This window comes from Lepidothrix coronata, unplaced genomic scaffold (genome assembly GCF_001604755.1).
Source record: "Lepidothrix coronata isolate B3197 unplaced genomic scaffold, Lepidothrix_coronata-1.0 Scaffold167, whole genome shotgun sequence".
Taxonomy (NCBI): Eukaryota; Metazoa; Chordata; class Aves; order Passeriformes; family Pipridae; genus Lepidothrix; species Lepidothrix coronata.
The window spans coordinates 1,690,146-1,703,923 of record NW_016690347.1 but is presented as its reverse complement, the minus strand read 5'-3'; the positions used below and the strand labels follow the sequence as shown (position 1 = coordinate 1,703,923).

At 39.6% G+C, this 13,778-nt stretch overlaps 1 protein-coding gene across 1 annotated transcript in view; it reads left to right on the top strand.

The window, feature by feature from the left end:
• The window catches only part of MAP3K5 (mitogen-activated protein kinase kinase kinase 5), a 103,834-nt gene that overhangs the window by 76,476 nt on the left and 13,580 nt on the right, over window positions 1-13,778 (top strand). The window contains exons 16-23 of the mRNA XM_017829711.1: window positions 3,966-4,093; window positions 5,928-6,064; window positions 6,694-6,799; window positions 8,313-8,470; window positions 8,943-9,120; window positions 10,272-10,292; window positions 11,329-11,506; window positions 11,607-11,775. Coding sequence (XP_017685200.1) covers window positions 3,966-4,093; window positions 5,928-6,064; window positions 6,694-6,799; window positions 8,313-8,470; window positions 8,943-9,120; window positions 10,272-10,292; window positions 11,329-11,506; window positions 11,607-11,775 — 1,075 coding nt within the window. The remainder of the gene's footprint in view (window positions 1-3,965; window positions 4,094-5,927; window positions 6,065-6,693; window positions 6,800-8,312; window positions 8,471-8,942; window positions 9,121-10,271; window positions 10,293-11,328; window positions 11,507-11,606; window positions 11,776-13,778) is intronic.

Sequence of the window (13,778 nt, the reverse complement as noted above, 5' to 3'; positions counted from 1 at the left end):
TGTATGTCCCTGGGAGTAAAATAACCATTTGTAGAAAAAGAACATTATTCTCTGCAACCTAGCCAGCATCAAATATTACTATTTAAGCAGTATTGGAGCCTAGATGTTGACAGAACACTCTGTGATAACTCTTGCAGTTTTATAACAACTGTGGTTAATAGAAAGATAGCCTGAATAGAACAATAACTAGCTCAAAGAAAAAAATCTGTATTTTTCTTCTCCAATACACATTTTAAAAGAATTTTCAGTGGAAAAGGTTTCAGACTCAGTGTGCAAAGCATACCACAGAAGAGATTATTAAGAAGCTGTTAGTCTTTTGTCTAAACTTTCAAAAATATTTACAGGCTTCCAGAATGAATTCCAAGTATTATTCTTTTAATGGCAAAATAAGAAAAAATTAATAATTCACTTCTGATTAATTGTAACCTGATCTTTTTGCACTTTGAAAGAAATCTATAGAAAGAAAAGGATTAATCTCTGAAATTAGTTTGTATAATTTTAAAAGCAAAAATTACCATCTTCTGAATTTGTAAAAACCATTTAAGTTCTGAATTAGAGCAGGGCTAGAAACGAAACTACTTCTGTGCAAAAAGCAGTGAGTCTTCAATAGTGCTGTATGTTAGATATAAGCTATTGAATAATTTATTTCTCAGGAAATGTTAGACTACAGGCAAAAAGACCTAAGAAACCTGCTTGAAGAACAAGGACCTCCTGAACAAACTCAGATGCAAAACGGAAGCCTTCACAGGGTGGAACCAAGGACAGGTAGTCTGGGAGGAATACAGAGAAATTGTCTGAGCAGCCAGGGATCAGGTTAGGAAAGCTAAAGTACCTGATTGAATCTAGCCAGGGACATTAAGTGCAACACGAAAAGCTTCTATAAGTACATTGGTGATAAAAGGAAGGCTAGAGAAAATGTGGTCCCACTCTGGAAGGAAATGGGAGACCTAGTTACCCAGGGCATGGAGAAGTCTCGACTTTTTTGCCTTTGTGTTCAACAGCTGCTCCAGCCACAGGTCACAGGTCACAGGAGGCAAAGGCAGGGACTGGGAGAATAAAGAACCACCCATTGTAGGAGATTATAGATTCATAGAATATGATAAGTTGGAAGGGACCCATCAAGGTCATGAAGTCCAACTCCTGGCACTGCACAGGGCAGCTCAAGAGCTGCCTGAGAGCATTGTCCACTTCTGATAGAAAGCAACAACTTTTAAGTATCTTTCTACTGCTCATATGATCAGGTTTGAGACCATCTGAGGAACCTGAACATGCAAAAGTCCTTGGGACCTGATGACATACATTCACAGGTCTTGAGGGAACTGGCAGATGAAATGGCTAAGCCACTATCATCATATTTGAGGAATTGTGGCAGTTCAGTAAAGTTCCCATTGAATGGAAGAGAAGAAATAAGACCCCTGTTTTTGAAAAGGGGAATAAGAAAGATGCCGGGAACTACAGGGCAGTCAGTCTCACCTCTGTGTCTAATGCAATCATGGAGCAGATTCTCTTGGAAACTATGTTAAGGCACATGAAAAATAATGAGGTGATTGGTGACAGCCACCATGGCAACACTGCAACACTAAGGGCAAATCATGCCTGACACATTTGCCAGTCTACTATGAAGGGGTTACAGCAGTGGCAGATAAGGGAAGAGTGCTTACATGATCTCCCTGGACTTGTGCAAAGCACTTGACACTGTCCCCCACAACATCCTTGTCTCTAAACTGGACACATGGATTTGACAGTCCACTTGGTGAATAAGGAACTGGCTGTATGGTCTCACTCAAGAATTACGGTCAGATGCAGGTCAGTGATGAGTGGCATTCCTCAGAGGTTGGTATTGGGACAGCGTTATTTAACATCTGTGTCAACAACATGGACAGTCTGCCAATGACACCAAGCTGAGTAGTGCAGTCAACACACTGGAGGGAAGGGACGCTATCCAGAGGGACCTTGAGAGGTTTGAGAGGTGGGCCTGTGCGAACCTCATGAAGTTCGACAAGGTGAAGTGCAAGGTGCTACACGTGGGTCGTGGCAATCCCAGGCACACCTACAGGTTTGGCAGAGAATGGATTGAGAGCAGCCCTGAGGAGAAGGACTTGGGGGTGTTAGGTGAAGAGAAGTTCAACATGACCTGGCAATGTGCACTCACAGCCCTGAAAACCAACCATGTTCTGGGTTGCATCAAAAGCAGTGTGGCCAGCAAGTTGAGGGAGGTGATTCTGACTCTACTCTGCTTTCAAGAGACCCCAGCTCAAGTGATGCATCCAGCACTGGTACCCCCAACATAAGAATGATGTGGACCTGTTGGAGTGGGTACAGACAAGGATGATGAGAAAAATGATAGGGCTGGAGCACCTCTCCTATGAAGACAAGCTGAGAGAGTTGGGCTTGTTTAGCCTGGAGAAGAGAAGGCTCTGGGGAAACATCATAGCAGCCTTCCAGTACCTAAAGGGGATCTGTAAGGAAGCTGTAGAGAGACTCTTTACAAGGGCACATAGGACAGGAGGGAATGGCTTCAAACTGAAAGAGTGTAGGTTTAGGTTGGAAGAAATTCTTTACTGTGAGACTGGTGAGACACTGGCACAGGTTGCCCAGAGAAGTTGTGAATGCCCCATCCCTGGAATTGTTCAAGGCTGGGCTGGATGGGGCTTTGGACAATATGGTCTAGTGGAAGGTGTCCCTGCCCATGTCAGGAGGGTTGAAACTAGATAATCTTTAAGATCTCTTCTTAATTCAAACCATGCCATAATGATGGTTTAGAATTTGTCTTTATTTGTACCATTTAAAGTCTTCTAATGGCTAAGTTCTAAAATAAAAAATGCTTCATCCCAGTGAAGAATTTTCTTGTGGCTTTATTTTATTTGCAAAATTGTTATAGTTGCTTGAGTCTCAATTAACTGTGTGGTTTAAAAGTGCAGGGAGAAGAATTATAATGAATGAGAATATATCTGTGTTAATGTGAAGTCTGTGCTGAGAGTAACCTGGTGAAGGTGGCAGTAAAACTATTCCTTTTGATGGCAAGTAGCTGCAAGGTGGAGTTGCTGTTAGTACTCCCTTAGTATAAACATCTGAAAATGTCTTCTACTTGCTCAAATGCTGCAGCTGCTTCTCACATCTCGACTGACAGAAGTAGTTCTGTGTCCTTCATCTATTTCAGCTGCCCTGGAAGGCTGACCACAGATATTAGTGCTTTGCCAGACAATACACAGAATCTGGCAGCTGACCTGCTTCCAAGAGGAAGCATTAGGGCAGTCCTAAGTTAGGAAGAGTGTTAAGGCAGGCCCAGGGAGCACATCAACTGTTGAGCTCCGGTGGTGTTCCACAATGGAGAAGGATCTTGACTCCAGAAGCCTTCTTGACAAAAAGACTGTTGAAAAGCTTATCTCTGAAAAATATTTTACCTTGGACTAAATTATATTTGATGATATTGTTTTGATCTGTTCTTTTAAATATCTCTCCATGAAATTATTTCTGTTTTCTTACTCTGATATCCACTCTTGTTTTCAGAAAAGGCTTCTACTTTAATTAAAATTTAAATGGTGATTCATTTTCATTATTAAGGTGGTTTTATTTATATGCTAACTTTATAGTTTACTAGTTTGCTTTGGCACTAATACAAATCCAACCACTTGAACAACTGTTTATTCTCTTTGAGTTAGGCTGGAGAGCAGTTAATTTTCTTCAAATTTTGTTTTCCTTAGTCAATTTTCATGCATTTATAACATTTTCTGTGTATGTATATAGAATAATAAATATATTTTACATACGTTATATTTACATATGATTACACAATTTTTTTTATGTGGTGGTTACAAGCACTGTTGTTAAATGCATTTATGAAATAGTCATTTTCAGTGTAAATATGTTTCATGAGACCTAAACCAGAGTTTTAGCTACTACAGTAAACACAAGTCTTTCTTCCCAAAGGTCAATTTTGAATAAACTGTTTCTTTGCTTTCCAGGTACTCCCAACCTCTACATGAAGAAATAGCTTTGCATAAGCATCTCAAACATAAGAACATTGTTCAGTATTTAGGTTCTCTTAGTGAAAATGGCTTCATTAAGATATTCATGGAACAGGTGCCAGGTGGTAAGTTTTGGGGTATACTGGTTTGGTGGTTGGTTGGGTTTTTTTAGCATTTTAAAAGTATAAAACCCTGTAATACTGCCACAAGATACATTTCATGCAGGTGTAATATTCTTTAATGTCTCTTTCCTAAGTTAATGGGGAAAACTGTCTTCAAAGTACTTGAGGCCTCTGCTTCAGTATGTAGATAGGTGTGCTGCAGATACAGCTCAGATCATTGCTGTAACAGGCAAGCTCCTTTGACCTCAGATCTGTGGTGGGTTGACCCTGGTTGGATGCCAGGTGCCCACTAAAGCTGCTCTGTCACTCCCCTTTTCAGCTGGCCAGGGGAGAGAAAATAGAACATAAGCCTCATGGGTCATGATAAAGACAAGGAGAGATCACTCACCAGTTACCATCACAGGCAAAATGGACTCAACTTGGGAATATTAATTTAATTTATTCCCCAGCCAAATCAGAGAACGATAATGAGAAATAAAGCCAAATCTTAAAAACACCTTCCCCCTACTCCTGCCTTCTTTCCGGGTTTGACTTCACTGACAGTTTTCTTTCCCTCCTCCCACCAGTGGCACAGGGAGATGGGGAGTGTGGTCAATTCATCAAACATTGTCTCTGCTGCTCCTTCCTCCTCAGGAGGAGCACTCCTCACACTCTTCCCCTCTCCAGGTGGGGTCCCTCCCATGACAGACAGTCCTCCATGAACTTCTCCAGTGTGAGTTCTTCCCATGGGCTACAGTTCTTCATGAACTGTTCCAATGTGGGTCCCTTCCACAGGGTGCAGTCCTTCAGGAACACCATGGGTCCCCTGTGGGGCCACAGGTCCTGCCAGAAGCCTGCTCCAGCATGTGCTTCCCACGGGGTCCCAGCCTCCTTTGGGTATCTACCTGCTCCAGCTTAGGGACCTCCATGGGCTTCAGGGAGACATCCTGCCTCACCATGGTCTTCACCATGGGCTGCAGGGGAACCTCCGCTCTGGTGCCTGGAGCACCTCCTCTCCCTCCTTTGCTGACTTTGGTGTCTTCAAGGCTGTTTTTCTCACATATTCTCACTTCTCTCTCTGGCTGCAATTGTTGCACGTATTTTTTTCCCTTCTTAAATCTGTTATCCCAGAGGCACTGCCACTACTGCTGATGGGCTTGGCCTTCACCAGTGGCAGGTCTGTCTTGGAGGCATCTGGCATTGGCTCTATTAGACACAGGGGAAGCTTCCAGCAGCTTCTCACAGAATTCCCCCTTGCAACCCTCCTTCTACCAAACACTTTCCATGCAAACCCAACACAGGATAGAGATGATCTGTGCTCATCCTACTGGATCAACCATAGCTACTCTCTGGTAGCTCAGCCCTCTTCAGGTACATGACACAAGAAAGGGGATTCGTGATTGTTGCTTCTGTTTGCAACTAAAGAACTCACAGCAGCCAGATGTAACAAAAATCCCACTTCTTGATCTTAGCTTTTTGAGTACCTGTGGGGTTGATGTATGTAAAAACACATGCATATGCACATCCACACTTTTTCACTCTTTTACAACATTCCCGGGCTTAACTTGTCTCCTGGTATAGGGGGGAGGTGAGCATATTGGTTAAATGGGTTCTGATTTGCATGCTTGAGGAAGCATACACTTCTCTGCTGCATCTGAGGCCAGTGGAGATACCGAGACTCTTTAATCACTCAGGCCAGTGATGATGCAAGTAAGCATTTGCCTGGAAAGGACTCTGGTTATAGAAGAGGTGCCTACATTTGCATTGGGATTGATATTTGTTGTTACTTTTTTCCTTTGGGGAGAAAGCAGAATTTAATTGGATGTTTACTCTCACTTTTTGCTGTCCAAAATTATAGGCAGCCTTTCTGCTCTTCTACGATCAAAATGGGGACCATTAAAAAATAACGAGCAGACAATTGGCTTTTACACCAAGCAGATTCTTGAAGGATTAAAATATCTCCATGATAATCAAATAGTGCATCGAGACATAAAGGTAAGAATTTGCAGAGAATTAAGTCTCATAGTGCTACATAACTGCATAGCTTTTTATTTTCCCAGTAATTTAAAAACTGTTTTTCTGAAAGGTCTCTGCTTTTCTGAACTGTGGGTTAGGTAGGTGAACCATTGTTGATTTCAATTTGAACCAACAAAATATATTTGGGTTGGTTTTTTTATTTTAGAAAAATTGAAATATAGCAATTTCTGATGTGATAAAGTAAATACTTTTATTTCTGTTTTCAGTGACATGATTGAACTTCTATAAAATCTGATTAGAAGTGAAGATTGTGGATGCAATACTTAGCAACTTTTTTTCCAAGGAGATTGCAGACAAAAAAGTGGGGGTTTTTGTTTTTAAAAAACCGTTTTCCCTCTTTTATTATTCTTTAACTGAATTCCTACAGCCTTCTGGTAGTAGGGGAAGTTCACTTTGAGATGAAGTTTCTGTTAATGGGATTACATAAACCAGAAACACTATTTATTTCTCTTTTATCTCCTCTCTTAAAAGGCTTAAGAGGTAATTTTTACCTAGTAAAGAGTACACTGTAGGAACAGGCTATGCAAGAAGTCTTAGATGAAGAGTCTGCAGAGAAAAATAATTACTCTGAATGTTCTGTTCCTCAGGGTGATAACGTGCTTATCAACACGTACAGTGGAGTGTTAAAGATTTCGGACTTTGGAACTTCAAAGAGACTTGCAGGAATCAATCCTTGTACTGAAACTTTCACTGGTATGTTCCCAGAGGAGACTCCTTTATCCTCACTCAAACTGTGTATGTAGGGTCAGAATCCACAGATGCTAAACTTTCGTTGACTTCAAATCAGTATAAAAGGCTACTGCAAGAATAACTTTCTGATATATAATTTTAAGCTATAGACTGTTCTTGTATGCACTGTGTGGTGGTTTGAACCACCACAAAAATCCAAAATCCAATTTCCAGGCTTCTCCCACCCCTTCCCAAAATTTTACCTCAACACCGAAGAGAAACTTTCAGGCAGACACCTCTATAGGGGGAAGGGAAAGTATATACATTTATTCTATACAATTAAATACTGTACAAACTAAAAACAACTATATATATGTACAATATTACACACTTCTATCTTCCTTCTAAGTCCCTCCCTTAATTCAGTCCAGGAGGAGCCCTTTGGCTGATAGGTAAGCAGTCTTTCTCTCATGGGAGTGTTCAGGGAAAAGGGTTTCCTTTGATTCACTCCCCCCACCAACCTCCAGCTGTTTACTGAAGTCTCTTCTTCCTTACGAAGTCCAAGGAAACAGTTTGAGTCTGTGCTCTCTTGGTTCCGTGCCAGTCTCTGCTGTGTATATCTGATTTGTCACAGGAGCGAAAAAGCGAGCAGTGACTGGTCCTTCAGGGGAAACTGCCGTGGGACCCAATCACCTCTAGGCCCCCCGGCTCCTGGGGGGGCAATTTCAAACTAAGACACACTGTTCAAAGAGAACGCTGTTTTGGATGTTCCACTTGTGACATCAAAGTCTGTACAATGGAAGAGCTGTGTCTATCCTATATTGTATTTCAGTCTGTCTCCTCTGTGCTTGGCTTTTTCATCGTGCTGATCTTTTTTTTCTCCCTTGATTGGCTTGGACATCCTGGCTTCATCTCCAAAATCGCTTATCTACAGAACCTGTCATTAACTTGTTCCTCTTTCTGCTTGATAATATGATTTGGATGTTAAATCATGCAGTGGCACTGCATTAAATAATTATGCAAAATGAGAAGGGACTCTTATTTTAATTCCATCCTCTGCTCTTCCATTGCTGCTCTAAGTGGAACAGAATGCCAAATGATGTGTTAGATTGATTCCCTTATTTCAGAATTCATATCACCAACTCTTTTAGGTTTAGATTTCAGGTGTCCCTTCCTTTTCCTTTCTGGGTGCCATTCAGAGTGATCTCCCATATTTTAATCTTAAGCTCTGATACAGTAAATGAGAACTATTTCTGATCCTAAGCTCATCGAAATCTTTAATAGTTGTCATTGACTTTGAAAACCGATATCCACATCAGTAGATGATACCAAATGCTTTTAGCACAAGTAATATTTTGAGTAGTATTTTGAGTTTATATGGAATGCATATGGAAATTCTTGAATTTTGAATAATAAAAAGGTTTTTTTTTAACTCTCCCAATATTTCTCACTTCTCAGTGTTTTTGTTCCTCTTGTCCTTTAGCTATCTGTTTGCAGCATTAGTGCCCTAAGTAAAAAAAGAATATGTTTTAAACAGGTACCCTTCAGTATATGGCACCAGAAATTATAGACAAAGGGCCACGTGGCTATGGCAAGGCTGCAGACATCTGGTCTTTGGGATGCACAATCATTGAGATGGCTACAGGGAAGCCCCCTTTTTATGAACTGGGAGAACCACAAGCAGCAATGTTTAAGGTCAGACATATTCCTTGTACAGCTCAGAGAGGTATTTGTAAACACAGGAAATCTTGTGACTGTTTTGGAGAAGCTGGAATTAGAGGTTACAGGACAAGAAGATAAAGGAAATGCTTGGTTTTTGAGGATGTTAAGAAGAATAATGTGATTCAACTGAGAGGGAGTGCTGTGTGCTTAGTAATAGAGCAATAGCAGCTACTCAGCAGCCTGGATGTTTAAATAAAAAACAGAGCCAAACTGAAAAAAAAAAAGCAGTTTTCTGCTTTGTGAGAATCTCTAGTTACATTTGTTGTTTTTTTTTTAAAATGTAATTGTTTATACAGTTTGTAATAGGATTTTTTCCTTTGAATTAATAAACTAGTTATAGAAAGTTAATATCAAAACTTGAGAATGATATACCATTTTTACTATCTAAACAGTTTTTTGATGTTGTGTAGTGGTTGGCTATTGTTTCTCCCTTTACTTATCTCAGGTGGGAATGTTTAAAATACACCCAGAAATTCCTGAATCCATGTCTGCAGAAGCCAAGGCTTTCATATTGCGTTGCTTTGAACCAGATCCTGATAAACGAGCTTTTGCTCATGAGCTACTTATAGATGAATTCTTGAAGGTTTCAAGCAAGAAAAGAAAGTCCCCATCAAAGCTCTCAGGTAAGCATTGCTAAAAATCTGAAATTTTTCTCTTGCCAATGGTATTGTTTCCTAAAACTAATCATGTAGTCTTTAAGATGAAGACATCAGATCTCCATCCCAGATGAATGTTCAGTTGTAACCTTCTTTACCAGCAGCTTGCTGCAGAAACACTGCAGAATTCTAGCAGAATTCTGTTATCATGTTGTCACAGAAGTATATAATAAAATTTATATAAATATTTCTAATAGGGTTTCTGGTGGTCTAGTGGTTAGGGTGCAGGACTCTCACCGCTGCGACCCGGGTTTGATTCCCAGCCCCCCGGGCAGATGGAGCTCGTCAGCCCTGTAAGGCAATCCATCTAAGAGAAGGTCACTCTAAACAAACCTACGTCCTGGGGACCTCACTGCCACTGTCCAAGTTTGCTTGGCCCCGGCAGATGAACCTCAGGATTAAAGGGTGGGCTCAGTTCAGCGCACGCTGTGTCTCACCTATAAAATCCACTGCGCAGGCTCGAAGGGTTAATGACCTTTCCCAAATCTTCGCTCGCGAAGACTGGCCATTATTATTATTATCTAATAGGGTTTAAAAAAGTCTTGTTATGGTTTTATGCAGCTTTTATGATCATTGGGTTTTGTGTTTCGTTTTTTAATTTGCATATGATTTTGTCAAAAGAATGTTTACATAGATCATATTTTCTATAAGTTTGAATATGCTATTGAACCTCAGGGGGGTTTTCTACATGAGCAAAATAATCTTTGTCCCATTGCAAATGTGTGTGCAATGCATTATTTTTGTTTCACATATTAATTTCCTGTAGTGATCTAAGCTATACAAAGTAACAAAGCAGTTTTGAAAGCATGAATAACGTATTCTATTGTGTGTGCATATATACTTATGAAAATATCTTCTGTATATTTTTAGCATGATACTTAAAATAAATAAAAATGTCAGGGAAAGGAGATGGCATTAGATGATCACTTTTAACATGGTTTCCACCCTCTCAAATTAAAATTAACTTTAAATTTCAATAAATCACACTTTTGGAGACTGCAGACAGGAGAGTTGAGATAGTCCATAAAAATGGCAACATACCCTTTTGACTGTGCTTATTTTCTCAGTCAATTTTGGCATATTTAACTTTCCTTTTTTTCTTTGCTTTTCTACCACAGTTCTTTCAGCTAACACAAATGGTGAGTTTTAACGTACTTCTCTATCAAAACATACCTGTGTAGATACTGTGGTTATCATTATTCTGGTAGGATTTGTCACACTAAAATGTTGGAAAGAGAAGCAGGCACAATTATGAAAATAAGTGACCTCTCTCTCTCTGTTAAGAATGTCTAATCCATTGTGCATATTTAAATTACTATTTTTAATCCTACCAGACTATGGCTTAATTGTCTAGGCAGGTGGGTGATACAGGCTTGAAGAGCTGTGTTGTTGTTTATGGGGACCAGTGGCTGTTTTATAGTAGCAACAGAGCCAAGGTTTGTGTAGAAAGATAACATAGATTTTTATTAGACTAAATTCTAAAACTGAGAAAGCAGTACTGCTTGGGTACAGGATACTGATCTCTTTCAGGAAATGAACTGGGGAGAGTGCGGGAGGGAACTGAACACACACGTAGTTACCTTCATGCTGAGTTGGTATCAAAGTACATTTTGAGATGTGCACGTTTGAAATAGGTATGAGTAGTTTCCTGCAGCAGTAATGTGTGCTTTGAATTTAAAACTCAAAGTTCTGAGTTAACTGTGTGTTTATTATTAATGAAAAACTAATTAAACTTGTACAAAATAATCTGATTGAAAACATACCTGCTATAGTATATATATTATATATAAATATATACATATTTATATACACTCATAAAATTAACATCTTGGAAGGTGCTTGAATGACTTACCCTAGAGAAGCATTTTGATACTGCTGGAAGTTATGATATGAGATGCATGTTCACTTCATTGTTGAAGTTCTGTAAGTGAACTTGCAAACAGCCCAGCATTTCCATCTCTCAAGAAGCTTTTGAGTAAAAACATAACTGAAAGGTAACTCTATTCCAGAAGAATAAGCTTTAGGAGGTTTTTTTTGTCAATTTTGTTTTAATATTTTTTATTGGTGTGTGGGAAGACTGGAATCTTTCTGTTTCCTCTGAAAGAGTAATCTTTTCACTTTAGCACTATGATGACATTATTAAATTCTAATTTCTGAATATCCTTATATGAATAGAGTATCTTCGGAGCATATCCTTACCTGTCCCTGTCCTGGTGGAAGATACAAGTAGCAGCAGTGAATATGGTTCTGTCTCACCTGATACAGAGTTAAAAATTGATCCATTCTCTTTCAAAACAAGAGCCAAATCCTGTGGAGAAAAAGATGGGAAGGGAATCCGGTCCCTTTTTCTGAGGTAAGGAGCTATCTGGCATTTATGTTACACAGTAGATTAGGAATGTGTGCATTGGGATGATTTTTATAAAGTTTCTTTTCACTGAGTGTCGTTCATTCAGCATCCCAGATGAACACTTTGAGGATCACAGTGCACCTCCTTCACCTGAAGAAAAAGATTCTGGGTTTTTCATGCTGAAGAAGGATAGTGAAAGGAGAGCCACCCTTCACAGGATATTAACTGAGGACCAAGAGCACGTGGTGAGGAACTTGATGGAAGCTTTGGCTCAGGTAAGGTAATTTCAGAAGGCAGCACGAATTCTATAGAATTTGAAGACTTCTCTGCAGTTACCTGCAACTCTTGAAATTAGACATAGTAAAGCAATTAAAAAATAAAGTTTGATTAAACTAGAAAGCATACACTGTGTAAGCTTTCACAATTATTGTTTTATTTGGGCTATTAAAAATAGACTTTGAAATTGTTTATGCTGCATTACATATGCCTTTTGTGTTGTTTGTAATTACAGTATGTATGCTTGGGTATTCGTACTGGCTAGATAACAGAAAAACATGCTTTCACGGTACTCTATTTTGCCAGTGATCTTCAAACTGGACTAGCTGAGGCTGTCAAGTCAACTCATATAAGGTAGATCATCTCCAGGAGGGGATTATCTTGGCTCCCTTTAAAAGTTCTACCTTCTGGCTGACTGGTTCGACAGAGGGAGGTTTATGCCAGTCTGGCCTTAGGTTATTGTGTAGAAAAAATGGGGCTGACTGGTACACCATTGCCTTCTAGCCAACAACCATAAAAGGGGAAAGAGGGGGCTAGGGAGAAAATAAATCACAGCTATTCCTCAATGATCTTTGGGAGCAAATATGGAGGAAAGGTGTAGTAACACTGGGGGTTACAGCAAATAACAAAATAATTGCAGAATGGCCTTTTGGCACTCCTTTGTGGGGATGATTCATTATGATGATGCATCAGTTCAGGATGACACTGAATAAATAACAGGTCATGACCACACTGCTAAATGTTGCAACACCGTAATAGGATGATGAGATTTTTTTGTTCTTGTTCGTGTGTGTGTCTTAGTAGTTAATTGACTCACTTCATTCTCAAGGCAAAGTATTGCTGGTCTAAAACTTATTCTTATAAAACATGACGATTCATGTTCTAAAGATAGTACTGTTTAGAAACTGATGCAAACCAATATGATTCTTATGCTACAGTTAATATACTTGAAAATTGCTGCCATGCCAATAAAAATTGTTTCTAACTCTTGGGGGGCTGTGTGTATAAACTCCACAGTTGTCCTAGTACGCTTAGAAAGTGTTTAAGTAGGAGTCAATGAGAGAATTGGCTGTGATCTGTGCTTTGCTAGTGTTGCTATAACAGACACAGTTGTTAATATGTGTATGAAAATAATAATCAGTGATCGTGAGAGGCTGAAACTCAATCTCAAAACTGAGAGAGTTTGCTTGTTGCTTAATGCCTTTCTCAGCTGGGGCTGGAACAGCCCGAGAGAGAAGCAGAGAGATGTAGAGAGACACAGAGTTGTACAGCCTATGAGTTCAAAGTACATATTCATGGCACTGGTTGCCCTTCAAGAGGATGTAGAACTCAGACTCCCAAAAACTGTTTTCTCCCTTGGGAGAGGGACCCTGTTCAGAGAGTAGGAAACTTACTCAAACCACCAGAAAGTTGTAGTAACTGCAGTTAAGGGGAATTTGAGTTGGCTTCTTGATATGTCCTGCTTAAATGCAAGAAGTTACTTGCTTGTTAGGCCTCATTTAGGATTTGATAGCATTTTTCTTTTCACAAAAATTTTTCACAAGAAAGGTTTCAACAAAGTCATTGGGTATGGGGGCTAGGGGAGGAGAACAGCCCTCACAAAATAGGTGAGTGTTTCTAATTAGGGAGTCATACTGGCTGTCCTGTCCCCATAGTGCCCTGATGGACTTGGATCTCTAGTCCAGGGCTACAATGTGCATTTACCTATCTGCCCTAGTGTCTTTTTAATTATTTACACAAAAAGGAGATATGCTACTGCAGGACAGTGAGGGATCCACTTCAGTACAGCAGATCATCAGGTGAATTCTCCAATGTGGATCAAGATCAGAGGATAGGATCTTTTATCTCAGATGGATGCTTTAGTCAGTGCTTTGACTGCTCTAGAACTTTTGCACTTTTTAAAACTTTTTTTTTAATTTTAGTTTCTCTCTCAAGTAATCAATATATGTTTGTTTCATCCAGATCAGAATTAACTTACTGTAGTTAAAAGCTCAGTGTTTTT